The sequence below is a fragment of the Schistocerca piceifrons genome, chromosome 8, assembly GCF_021461385.2.
Source record: "Schistocerca piceifrons isolate TAMUIC-IGC-003096 chromosome 8, iqSchPice1.1, whole genome shotgun sequence".
NCBI classification, from domain to species: Eukaryota; Metazoa; Arthropoda; class Insecta; order Orthoptera; family Acrididae; genus Schistocerca; species Schistocerca piceifrons.
In genome coordinates, this window is record NC_060145.1 from 502,348,652 (window position 1) to 502,363,259 (window position 14,608).

Sequence of the window (14,608 nt, forward strand, 5' to 3'; positions counted from 1 at the left end):
TAGAAAAGAAATTGCAAGTTCCTACAGTAACACCTGACGACCTGTAGGAGGGACACCCAATGTCACAATTACAAAGCTAGTGTTTCGTAAACACTCTCGGCTGAAGAACGAAAATGTAGGACTGTGAAACAAAAGTAAAGGGGTAAAATAAAAAAAAATATTGAAACGTTTATTCTCGAATTACTGCGTAATTCGAATAAATGCATTATGCACTAAGTGCACCTATTGTGAACGTGTCCTAGGTCACCTGCGGCAGCAGCTGCGGTAGCGAACCGGACGCCGGTGTACTTTGGGACGACGAATCCGATGTCGACGTACCTGGTGGCGTTCGTAGTGTACCACGAGGAGACGTTCGGCGCGCTGGAGAGGAAAGCCACCGAGACCGAGGGACCGATCCGCGTGTGGTCCAGGGCGGAGCTGGGCGCGCAGCGCGGCTTCGCGCTGGACGTGGCCGCCGCCTCGCTGGCCGCGTACGGCCGCCTCTTCCCGGACTACTTCCTGCACATGAACACCAAGCTGGACCAGGTCGCCATTCCGGACTTCAGCGCCGGCGCCATGGAGAACTGGGGGCTCGTCACCTACAGGTAGGCCGGCTGCCTGCTCCGTGCCCCTGCATTTAAATTATACCACCAGAACTGGCTGCGAGTACGCGCTTTCTCGAGACACGTCGGGTTGGTCAGTATCCAGTCTAATCACTAACCGCATTTGTGTCGAATGCTCGGTCCGAGTACATTGCCGAATACGAGGCAATAGGACACTTACGAGAAGAGGTCCCTGGCAGTGGAATTGACTTTTCGAAATCATCTGTGTGGTGGTATAGGTTTAGGCTCAGGTATTACACCCTGAGGCAATGGCCCGTAGTTTGCGAATAACTGACGAAAAAAAAAAAATTCGAAATTTTCTTTGATGCTCTGCTGCTTTAAAATAGTAGCGTTTCACCGAGTCGTTGCGTAGTGTAACGGCTGTAGCACTGGCGCTATATTTTTAAATTGATATCGAAATGACTTTGATAATTATTATTATTTAGTTAATTGGTTTAATTGTATTTCCTTATTTCTATTTCATTGGTAAATCATTTAATCAGCATATTAACTTATTTAGTTGCTCTCATTTTTAATTCCCATCATTCTTTCTCCAGTGGGAATATCTGCCCATCTCAAGTTAAGTATGTACATATTTTTATTTATCTATTATAGTATTTAGATAAATAAATAAATAAATATAATAAAATAAACAGTATTTAAACATTTGAAAATGTCAATCTACTGCCTGTAAAACAAAGAAGAAATAATCTATTTATGTATGCAGTAGCGTGAAAACGTAATTTTCTTTATAAATGACATTTTCTTGGATGGTAATGTCATACAACGATTTAAAACACAAATGCTTAATGTGCAACGGAAAAAATAACGCACACGAAGAGTTAAATAAATGAAGGGATTATAAGTACAGCGAAATGCAAACAAAACGAGAAATATAAGTAATGAATGCAGCAACATGAACGAAATATAGGATGATGAAACGGAAGAAACTAAATCGATGTTAATACAAGGCAATAATTAAAATCAGATACACAAAGATCCCCACAGGGAATTAAAAATAAGAGCAACTGAAAAAATTAATATCGTGATTAAAAGATGTGACAAGGGAATAGAAATAAAATAATACGTTTATTCCAATTACCTAAATAGAAATAATTACTTAAGTCATTTCGATAAAGATTTAAAAATATAAAATTTGAAACCACCTAACGAGGTTCGGACCCACAAGCTCTCGGACATGATACGAGTGCTATAATCATTACGCTAAGCAAACAACTTGTAACACTCTACTACTTTAAAGCTCTACATCACGCAAAATTCCGAAATTTTTTTGCTCATTTACTCGCAAACGATGACCCACGTTGGTGAACGGTTGAACGGTGTAGTACCTGGTACCCTGACCTACACCACTGTTTAGATGGTCGCTCCCGCCACTGAGGACCTCTCGCTGTTAGTGTATCAACAGTAACCCTCACTCGCGAGGCGCTTTAAGGACTCGATCTCCCGTGTGTAAAACGGTTTCATATGTGTGACGACTTGGCAGATAGTTAACGTGTTACTCCTTTACGGTTGAGACATAAAACCTTAATTATGTTTTAGGTTTGTCTTAAGTCCGTAAGTGCTCTCATTATCAAACAGTGGAAGAGTACAGTCTCGGTAATTTGTACTCAGTTTTAAGAAAAGCTCGTTTTTCGTGCATCCCAGTTTTTATGACATCGTGACTCCTGAAGTACAAGAGGGGGGTCAGGGGGCGGAAAAAACATGTGAACACCAAAAACACAACACATTACTGTGCCCAGCTGGACTTGAGAACTGCTTTCAGTCGTCCCTTAATAGAAAAATACAGGTACCGTGTAGGGTCTTCATAGGAACCTCACACCATTCTCCTTGCGAAGCGGTGGCAATTTCAGGTGACCATGATGGAGATGGGTGGCAACCGCGCATCCTTCTCACCACAGTATACGGCAAAGACTCAGTAACGTCGAGATGTGGCCACTGCGGAGGCCAGGGTAGGCGCTACGATCGATCCTCGTACTCAGGCTCATGCGACCAGGGGCCGTGTCGTACCGTGGGACGGGCCTCAGCAGCCGAAATGCTCACACAGTCCACTCGCAGTAGTGTGACTCTGCGGAGCGATCACACCGAACCCCCGCCTCGTTTCGCTGCGGGACGCGGCCTCGGCCAGCAGTCGGGGACGCTGTGAAACGAGACTCGCCCGACCACACGAGTGTCTTCCGCTGATATGTAGTTCAGGTTCTTTCGCTTGGACACCGCATTTTCCTGCTATGGGCAAAATTTTCATCAGTGACGAGTTCAGCCCTACCTGCAGTTTGCTGCTTATGTATCTAACATCGTTGCGTATTTTGCACTGACAGAATTCGTGAGTTCTGCAGTGATTTTTGCAGGTGTCGCCACAATCCTCCTCAGTGACCTTGCGTCACCACCACTCGGCTCCCACTTCACCTGCGTTTTGTCACATCGGATGATGTTTTTGCACTTTCCCTGTTTGCGGTGTAAATCTTCGGCATCGTGCCTCGTGGAACACGAAACACGCCGCCTGCCTTGGCTACGGAAGCACCCAACAATTCGAATGCACTGAGCTCCAGCGTAATGCACGCACAACTTCACGAACTGGGTACGTATTCCAATACGTCCCATGGTACACTCTATAAATAGCGCAACACACAAACTATCACAAAAACTGAAAAGCATACTGATCAAAAATTGTACATATGAAACAATATATTCTATAAAGAAACAGCATGATACTAGAGGAAGAACTGAAAGGTAAAAATCTTCCCTAAGATGCTCAGTTCTTATCAGATGACATTACCAACCTCTACTGCCGGCCGGGGTGGCCGTTCGGTTCTAGACGCTACCGCCTGGAACCGCGCGATCGCTACGGTCTCAGGTTCGAATCCTGCCTCGGGCATGGATGTTTGTGATGTCCTTAGGTTAGTTAGGTTTAAGTAATTCGAAGTTCTAGGGGACTGATGACCTCAGAAGTTAAGTCCCATAGTGCTCAGAGCCATTTGAACCATTTTGAACCAACCTCTACTTAAACATATCCATACAAGAAGCTGTAACAGTAATCCAAAAAAGCCTTATGAAACATAAGAAACTTGCGTATACAGAGATCATTCAATTTATTGAACTAAACCAGCTAACTCTTAAGCTACAACTACTTACCTTTAATGGCAACATTTATAAGCAACCAGATTGCCTAGCAATAGGATTATGTAAATTAGGTATCGCAGCTGACGTAAACATAAGTCACTTGGAACAAAAGTTATTTAGCAGCCAAGAACCTTCCATAAAGAAAACTAAATTTTGTAGGAGATATGTAGATGACACACTACTGTTAGGGGATGTCAGAGACATAACAGACATTCTAAACTGCTTCAGTGAGCTACATGAGAAAATTACATTTACAATGAAACATGAACGAGACAAAAGCATCACTTAGCTGGACTAAATATTACAAGAAACGACAACACACGCACATTTAAAATTTATAGGAAAAAGTAAAATGACCGACACCTCAATCCCTCCAACCTCATGCCATCCAGACATCCATAAACAGTGAGCATACGAATCATTGCCACATAGTGCAACTAAAATACCTATGAACCAAGAAAATATGCAACAAGAAATAAATGTAGTGAAACAGGGCACAGTTGCCAACGATTATACTGCTTCCATGGTTGACGCAGTCCTAGACAAATTGCGCCATAGAAGAAAAAGACAAAAACAAATTTATATCTAGCATCCCATATATTGGCAATACATCACAGACGGTTGCTAATATTTTGAAAAATCACAAAATAAAACTTTGGCTTTCTATATCAAATAAACTACAACAAAAGCTAATAGATAATACACACAATAATTATGATACATACGCAGACTCTGGAATATACAAAGTAATATGCGAGGAATGCTTCATGTTCTACCTAGGACAAACAGGCCGAAATTTCAAAACCAGTCACACAGACGACATTAAAGCCAAAACACACAACACACATACATAATACAGGACACCCACTTGGAAAAGTATAGCAAAGTATCAAATTACTCCCCCGATAAATATGGTGGCTAAAATGGATTTGTTAGAAAAACTGGAAATACATTTACATTAGAGTTAAAGACAACATGTTAAACGAAAAACCTGAAAGTGAAGTGCTCTCGTCGTGAAATACTGGCTGAATATAGAGCGGGTAATTGCAACCGCTGCTTCAAGACATACAAGCGATTTGTAACTGATACATTTTTAATTACTGTACTGAACCCTCAACGCGAGATTATATCTGATTACGAGTAGATTACAAGAGGGTATTAAATATTTAAAGTGGGTAAATAACTGTACGAAATACTGAAAATCAAATTCTGGTTGCCGCTGGAAGTCGTTAGAGACAACATCCAACAGATTTTTTTTTTTTTTGTGGGGGGTGGGGGGTGGAGGGGACGGGACCATTCTAACCCTCCACCCCATAATTACCGATACAAATTAGTTATTTAAATTCTGCTGCTGTTGATTTACAGGACATATACTTCAGCCTTCGTAACAGCAGACTGAGCAAAGAGGGTGGAAAGTTCAGAAATGTTGATTGATCAATGTAACTGGTACTTACGTCCTAAAATTCTTTTTCGTTATTCCACGTGGTTCACGTCTAGGGATCTTCTTTCTTGCTTTCCTGTAAAATACTGACAAAATATTTGCATTTGCAGGAGTTCATATGTTTGATCTTGCTGTATCAATTCTAATGAAAACAATGAACACATTTCAGCTTCCACTTTGTTGGTATATTCTTGAAATCATTTAATAAATTTGAAATAACACCTTTTCTTTGTGGTTCACTATTATACACAGATATTTTAGAGTATTGTTATTTAGATATAATGGCTACGTTCGGCCGCCTTTGACCATATGCGGTCATACACAGTTTCTCTCTCGGCAAACTACAGCAACTAACATACTTTCGTCGGAGGGTCGAGTCCTCCCTCGGGCATGGGTGTGTGCGTTGTTCTTAGCATAAGTTAGTTTAAAAAGTGTGTAAGTCTAGCGACCGATGACCTCTGCGGTTTGATCCCATAGTAATTCACACACACACATTTGAACATACTTTACCCACTGATAACCCACTTTTGTTAAATACATAGATAACAACACATTGGTCAAAGATTATTAAATTTCTTCATGCTTACACACCTTTCTGACATTTACAGTCATCAAAATAATAAGCTAACTTTTTATCTAAGAAAAGGGTGTCGTAGAATACGTGATAAAACACCTTGTGTTGGAAATTACAGTTGGTACGTACACTGATGGCCCAAGACATTAAGACCACTTGATTAATAGCTTGTTTGTCCGTTTTTGGGTTGAAATACATCACTGATCCTACATATCTGAAGGTTTCTTGATAGGTTTGTAGAGGTATGTGGCTTTATATGACATCGTACAAGTCATGTAATTCGGGTAAATAACGAGCCGCTGATATCCGTACGCGGTGATGGCGCCCTATAGCGGCCCAGTTGGGTTCCATCGGATTTACAAAACTCAAACTTGGTTTCCGAGGCATCAACATCAGTCCACTGTAATTCTCCTCAAAGCATTGCAGCACGGTTCTGGCTCCGAGACGCGGACATTTATCCTGTTGAAAGATGACATCGCGAAGGGAGGCAGGTGGTTCACAGCTGCCACTACATCCACAGGCGCAGGAGAATGTCTCCCACAGGATAATATCGCTCCCCCCAACCTGTGGCTGCGGCGCGCTGCACGTTCCGTGCTGCCGATGACGACCATCTACCGAGCGTAGCAAATGCGTGATTCACCCGAAGGACCGACACGTTTGCATCGGTCGAATCCCGACGGTTCCGTGCCCACTACTATCGTCACTGACGAGGTCGTCGGGTCGAAATGTGAACGCGTAGGGGTTGTCTGCTCCGGAGCTCCACGTTCGACAACGTACGATGTACGACGAACGGTGTGCTCCGAAACACTTGCGGCTGCACCGACATTGTGCTCTTTCGGCAGAGATGCCACAGGTCGCCTTCTATCCTACTTTACAGAGCAGACAAGTCTCCGAACTCCAAGTTCTGCGAAGAGTCGTGGACGTGTTACCATTTAGCGCCTAGTGGTAGTTTCACTGTCCTACCTCTTTCCATAGATGCTCACAACTGTAGCCATTTTCGGGATACTCGTTTACTGGCTCTCTCCTTTCTTGGATTTACCCCTTTGCAGCCCATATCTTGGCTAGGGTGATCCTCCGTATATGTATACCGCGCCACGTGCCCGCAACGCCACCAGGCAGCACCCAGTGCCGAGGTGGAGAAGGGTCATAATGTTTTGGAACACCATGTATTCAGAGTAGTTTCATTACACCATTGTAGATGGAACGGTGGTTTGTGCCGACGCGAAATGCAGCGCAGTGGAAATGTAAGGACCGCCATTTGGCTGAACACGACACGGCGAGTATAGTCAGGTGGGTAAGGCGGGTGAGGGCGAGTGGTAGTGTCTCCAACAGGCGGTCACCAAAAGAGTTCCACTTGTGTGAGAACCACGAGCGAGTGCGCCTATTGCACGAACACACGCGTCCTAGACGTTCAGCTCGGCGACGTGCACAGACTTTACTGCAATCGCGACGTTCATTGTGCCGCATATTGACTATATGAAGCTTCGCCCATATAAACTAAAGCCTGGCCAAAACAGACTCGCTAGCTGCACTGCCATTTTTGCGACGATTATCCGAAAACCAATGTTCCTCCAATACGATTTGCTGTCCAGTGAAGTAAGCTTTTTCGTGACTGGACATGTTCAGAAGCAAAGCTTCGACAACGTCTGCGTGCGAAACCCGAGGCAAATCCAAAAGCTGTTGCTGATCATTTCTGAAAAATGTTGTAGAATATCCTCATTCCAGAATTGCACACAAGAGAACTTCTGAACAACATTCAGGTCCGCAGGAGAGTGCAACAGCTGAACATCAAACCAAAGTAAGTACATATTCTACACTCCTGGAAATGGAAAAAAGAACACATTGACACCGGTGTGTCAGACCCACCATACTTGCTCCGGACACTGCGAGAGGGCTGTGCAAGCAATGATCACACGCACGGCACAGCGGACACACCAGGAACCGCGGTGTTGGCCGTCGAATGGCGCTAGCTGCGCAGCATTTGTGCACCGCCGTCGTCAGTGTCAGCCAGTTTGCCGTGGCATACGGAGCTCCATCGCAGTCTTTAACACTGGTAGCATGCCGCGACAGCGTGGACGTGAACCGTATGTGCAGTTGACGGACTCTGAGCGAGGGCGTATAGTGGGCATGCGGGAGGCCGGGTGGACGTACCACCGAATTGCTCAACACGTGGGGCGTGAGGTCTCCACAGTACATCGATGTTGTGGCCAGTGGTCGGCGGAAGGTGCACGTGCCCGTCGACCTGGGACCGGACCGCAGCGACGCACGGATGCACGCCAAGACCGCAGGATCCTACGCAGTGCCGTAGGGGACCGCACCGCCACTTCCCAGCAAATTAGGGACACTGTTGCTCCTGAGGTATCGGCGAGGACCATTCGCAACCGTCTCCATGAAGCTGGGCTACGGTCCCGCACACCGTTAGGCCGTCTTCCGCTCACGGCCCAACATCGTGCAGCCCGCCTCCAGTGGTGTCGCGACAGGCGTGAATGGAGGGACGAATGGAGACGTGTCGTCTTCAGCGATGAGAGTCGCTTTTGCCTTGGTGCCAATGATGGTCGTATGCGTGTTTGGCGCCGTGCAGGTGAGCGCCACAATCAGGACTGCATACGACCGAAGCACACAGGGCCAACACCCGGCATCATGGTGTGGGGAGCGATCTCCTACATTGGCCGTACACCACTGGTGATCGTCGAGGGGACACTGAATAGTGCACGGTACATCCAAACCGTCATCGAACCCATCGTTCTACCATTCCTAGACCGGCAAGGAAACTTGCTGTTCCAACAGGACAATGCACGTCCGCATGTATCCCGTGCCACCCAACGTGCTCTAGAAGGTGTAAGTCAACTACCCTGGCCAGCAAGATCTCCGGATCTGTCCACCATTGAGCATGTTTGGGACTGGATGAAGCGTCGTCTCACGCGGTCTGCACGTCCAGCACGAAAGCTGGTCCAACTGAGGCGCCAGGTGGAAATGGCATGGCAAGCCGTTCCACAGGACTACATCCAGCATCTCTACGATCGTCTCCATGGGAGAATAGCAGCCTGCATTGCTGCGAAAGGTGGATATACACTGTACTAGTGCCGACATTGTGCATGCTCTGTTGCCTGTGTCTATGTGCCTGTGGTTCTGTCAGTGTGATCATGTGATGTATCTGACTCCCGGAATGTGTCAATAAAGTTTCCCCTTCCTGGGACAATGAATTCACGGTGTTCTTATTTCAATTTACAGGAGTGTATTAAATGTGTCCACACATTGTGATATCCAGGAGCCGATTTGACGTGGCCACCCAGTTCCGCAGACTCAAGAGCTCCACATTACTTCCTCTGAGGCAGTGTGAAGCAAATAGTCTAGGCCACTCGTTTTCTGACACTTGACTAACTGAAGACATCCACTGATCTCTGTATATATGAAAGGCAGCATCCAGGCCGACCGGCTGACTGACTCAACATCGCACAGCCCAGACTGCTAAGAATAGAAATTTGGAGGCGGTGTGGACCTCATACCGGAGGCACCGTTTAAGAAGTCCAAAATTCCAACCCGATGGGGTGGAATAGGGGATGAAGGTCTTTTTGAAGCTAGACCTACGGAAATGGGTATTTGGTTCCCCGGTCGGGAATAAAGGTGTGTGCGTTTCAACATTTTTGGAAATTAAACCACGCGAAGATAAAACAGTGGGTGAAAGCTTTTTTTGAAACTATATCATTATTAAAGAACTGGTAAAGTATTTTTAAAGATACATGTATGAACAATGGTATTTGACTTCTCTGTTACAAGTAAAAAATACGTGTTTCAGTGTTTCTGGAAATTCAGCCCCTAAGGGAGTGGAATAGAGGATAATAATTTTTTTAAAAATTATTTCGTTATATTAAAAAAACTTTAAAGCTAAATTTATGAAAATCTATATTTCACTTCTCGGTTAGATATAAAACACATAATTGATTGGTGACTCCGTGGCGTGTTGTGTGCACCACGACCAAATAGTGGATAGAATTGGAAGGAAAATCAGCATTGGCCGTTGTTGTTGTTGTGGTCTTCAGTCCTGAGACTGGTTTGATGCAGCTCTCCATGCTACTCTATCCTGTGCAAGCTTTTTCATCTCCCAGTACCTACTGCAACCTACATCCTTCTGAATCTGCTTAGCGTATTCATCTCTTGGTCTCCCTCTACGATTTTTACCCTCCACGCTGCCCTCCAATACTAAATTGGTGATTCCTTGATGCCTCAGAACATGTCCTACAAACCGATCCCTTCTTCTGGTCAAGTTGTGCCACAAACTTCTCTTCTCCCCAATCCTATTCAATACTTCCTCATTAGTTATGTGATCTACTCATCTAATCTTCAGCATTCTTCTGTAGCACCACATTTCGAAAGCTTCTATTCTCTTCTTCTCCAAACTATTTATCGTCCATGTTTCACTTCCATACATGGCTACACTCCATACGAATACTTTCAGAAATGACTTCCTGACGCTTAAATCAATACTGGATGTTAACAAATTCCTCTTCTTCAGAAACGCTTTCCTTGCCATTGCCAGCCTACATTTTATATCTTATCTTTACTCCTGATAACGACATCCTCTTGAGTAGTCCCCGCCCGGAGATCCGAATGGGGGACTATTTTACCTCCGGAATATTTTACCCAAGAGGACGCCATCATTATGTAATCATACAGTAAAGCTGCATGCCCTCGGGAAAAATTACGGCTGTAGTTTCCCCTTGCTTTCAGCCGTTCGCAGTACCAGCACAGCAAGGCCGTTTTGGTTCTTGTTACAAGGCCAGATCAGTCAATCATCCAGACTGTTGCCCTTGCAACTACTGAAAAGGCTGCTGCCCCTCTTCAGGAACCACACGTTTGTCTGGCCTCTCAACAGATACCCCTCCGTTGTGGTTGCACCTACGGTACGGCTCTCTGTATCGCTGAGGCACGCAAGCCTCCCCACCAACGGCAAGGTCCATGGTTCATGGGGGGCCGTATTTTGTTGTTTTATTGTCAGCAAAATCCATTTTCGGTCACTTAGTGACCATCCTCAGCGCTTGAAGTTAAAAATTTTCACGTGACGATCAGAGAGTATAAAAACGAAAATCACAACTACACCTGCGTATGAACAAAACAGTTGGTAGGAACATACCTGTAATGTACAATTAAAATTGGTAGGCACTGGTATCAAGCTCTAACCACAAGCTTAGACGGATCACATAAACTGAGGCCGCTGTTTACATGCACCTGTACAGCAGACCTCGGTGTGACAGGGCTTGGAACGCCCTCTATGTGACATGTGTCACGTGAAGACTTAATATTACTGGTTTTGCAAGATATTAACACAAAATACCTCTTGTGCATTTGTGACTCATTAAGTAATTCAAATTTAAAATGTACCTAATAAACATAGCAGACGAAGGGGGAAGGAAACATCTAAAATACAATGGCGTATTGTTTTTGAAAAAACCAACTTAGAAAACATAAAACAGATCGATAATAAGTTGTCAGAGTGCAGGACAAGTAAAAGAGAAAAAGAAAAAGAATAATATATGAATAACATTAAATGAGGTATAACACAGTTTTTTTTTTAAACATAGTAGGCACCATCTGGCGTGGGAAGTTAGTAGTACAACGTTCGTGATTTACGTAAACTCTTACGTTAAGAATAAGGAGTCAAATATATAAAAATAGTAATAGTCCGAAAATGCCATTACGTAATAATTATAATGCCGTGAAACACAATAATCATTACAAAAAAGTTTTGAAGGTGTAGACAAACAGTTTTGTTATCATATTTAACCGACATGATGATGTACATCTCGTTTGTCCCTTTGGACAAGCTAACATTATTATAACAATGGTTATACGCTTCCGCATAAGCACTGGGTCAGAACCCATACATACATAACATCAAAGATACCCGGTTGCTTAATGTAAAACATAGCACCCACAATTTGGCGAGGGAAGTTAGAAGTACATCGTTCTTGATTTACGTAAAACATTACGTTAAAACTGAGGAGTCAAATATATAAGAAACAGTAATAGTACGAAAAATGCCACTAAGTAACAACTCAAATGCCATGAAACAATATTAATTACAACAACAAAAAAGTTTTGAGGGTGTAGACTAACAATTTTGTTATCATATTTAACGACGCTATGATGTACATATCATTCGTCCCATTTGGACAACTTAACATTTTTTATAACACCGGTTGTAGGCTTCCACATCAGCACTGGGTCAGAATCCATACATACATTCACAGGTTGACAAAACAGTAATAGAATCGCCAAGCAACCGGTTTTGAATACTAATAAAAATAATTTGATTTTACATAACTTATAGTAGCAGTGGGACCCATATGAAATAAAAGCAGACTTAAAAATACCTTTAATTCTGCAGTGGAAGAGATGTGTTTCAAAGTAGCGGATATGAACAAGTGCTCGTGTCTTTTAAGGTGTGCATTTTAGAGCCCATATTTCACTGGACATTTTTCACTCGTCTGTCAAACTTTCTTCTGTGTAAAAATACCGTCAGATCTGAATCGTTAATAAGTGCGAGACTAATAATGCGTAGATAGTGGTTTAGCCGACAACCGACAGATCACGTCTGATTTCCTTTGCCTTCGATGTCATCCTATCAGAGTAGGCGCACGCTCGTGGTTGTTAGGAATTAGCATTGTTTAAAGTTACAAACTGGTGTGGCAGGGACCCGCATTTGGCTAGGACGCAGGTTTGGCTATCATTCTGAAGAGCTGCTAGGACCCAATGCGAGACAATAATAATATTCGTCGGAATGTGAGTGAAAATAGGTATAAAACTGAAAATTTCAGAGTAATGAAAGATGTTTGCTCGTACGGCTCGCGGAAAAGCTCGGAATTATAGAGAATACGAGGCAGAGCAAAGCTCATGTCGAAAGGTATCCAAACAGCCTAAAAGGTCCAGTGGCGAGTCGATGCGAACGCAAGGGCAGCGTGGAAAAGGAAATGAAAAAACTGCGCGTAGCGATTACGTAGCTGGCCCATCAGACATACAGCGCCAGAAACAGTTCAAACTTGCGATTTATCTAGTCTGTGTAACGGCTTTATTAAATAAACAAACACTGTGTGGAAGAGCTGACGTGACGGACAGGCTGGCGTGCTGTCCTCAGCCCTGAGATGCAGCACGCTGCTCTCGCGGCCGATGTCAGCCGAGCAGCCGCTCACGAGGGCCGAGTGCGACCCACGTGTTGACGCGGCCGTATGCTACCCATAACCTGCGTGATCTGACGGGAACCAGCGTTACCACTGCGGTAGGCCATTTATTAAAAAGATCGGTAATGAAATTACATACGAATACGAAGCACTTTTGACGATTTTACCCCGACGTTTTCACGAAAAATGTACGCTGTCGACGCGAACTGCTCACACAGAATTTGTGTTTCCTGTGTTGGTCAGTATTACCACGCCTCAAAATGTGCAGTAGCTTCTTTCAACAGACTGTATAAGAAAAGTGGTATACCGGGTGATTATAATCAATCTTAAGGTCTTACAAGTGCTGCAGAGTGGGCTGTACACCTTTCAGGTTGCTGAAACGTCGCAGGTCGTGTTCATTAATCGGTGTGCTCGTGCAGTATGCTGCAAAAATAACAGTCCACTTTCTGGTACCAGGTGAAAATATGGCGCTGTAAGCTGTCACAAGGTGAAATGTTTCCTGTTTTAGTGCCAGTATACATTTATTTTTTGACGTGACTATCGTTGCGAAGCATAAAGACGGTTCAAGTTTTCCGTACGAAATGCAATGGCTGTTGAGAAGAAAGACCACGCACTGCTGGTGAAGTTGTTTAATCAGAACGGCAGCAATAGCAGCGCTACATTGGGGGAATATCGGTGACGCAAACAACTGCGAAGAGGCCCCGTGTCGGTAAAAGGGCTAAGAAATATGATCGAGAAATGTGAAGAAACAGACGAGGCCGGCGGGGCGGGCGCCCCTTCCCGTGGCAGCTGTCGGCCGAGTTGCAGCCGGCCGTGCGGCACGCGGCCAGTGCTCGGGCTGCGTGGCGGGAATGTCTCCCCTGCCGAACCATTCTACAGTGCTGTCCCCGGAAGATTCAGAATATGCACCAGACAAAGCCCCGTGCCAGGCTACAACAACGCGTGGTTGGGAAATATCTTTTGGACAGAAGAGGAACATTTTACTCTGGACTGTATCGTGAATGTACGGAACTGTCGAATATGGGGTTCTGCTCCAGCACATGTTGTGCAGAAACATCCACTGCACTCAGTTTATGTGATCTTGTGCTGTGGTTTCACGAGCTCGTCATTCTCAGGAGATGACACCTCGTAGCCCTGTCGGGTGTACAGTGACAAACGCACATCGTAAGGATCTCCTCGAGCAGCACAAGGTTCCAGCTTTGCAAGAACGCAACTGTGTCCGCGCCGCTATTTTCGTGCCACATAAGGCGGCGCGACACGTCACGCGCCAGGTGAAAAAGATTTTCTTAAAGAGATTCTGTAACGAGCACATCATCTCCAGGCAAGCTCCAGTCGTGTGGCCATCCAGATCCCCCGACCCAAGTCCGTGTCACTTCTGGTTGTGGAGATATCTGAAGGATCGTGCCTACCAGGGACGTATCTGGACTCTTTCCGAACTGAAGGCTAGCGTACAATGACACTCCGATTACACCGAATATGTTGCGGCAAGTGTCGACCGTGGCACGTTACGAATGCAGCATGTCGCTGTGTGAGAAGACGGTACTGAACACTTGTTGTAACTTTTGCCGTAACCACCGTTATCGTATCGGATCGTTTCTCACCTATTCCTGTTCCCATATCCTGACTGTTTATGGCCCTATAATTTCACCTGGTGGCAGAAAGTGGTGCTACATTTCTTTCAGGACTCGCCGCAAGCGCA

The 14,608-nt window shown here is 44.8% G+C and overlaps 1 protein-coding gene across 1 annotated transcript in view; it reads left to right on the forward strand.

Moving 5' to 3' along the window:
• Positions 1-14,608, forward strand: part of LOC124712491 (aminopeptidase N-like) — a 141,914-nt gene that overhangs the window by 39,920 nt on the left and 87,386 nt on the right. Inside the window, exon 4 of the mRNA XM_047242786.1 lies at positions 243-584. Within this exon, the coding sequence (XP_047098742.1) occupies positions 243-584 (342 nt within the window). The remainder of the gene's footprint in view (positions 1-242; positions 585-14,608) is intronic.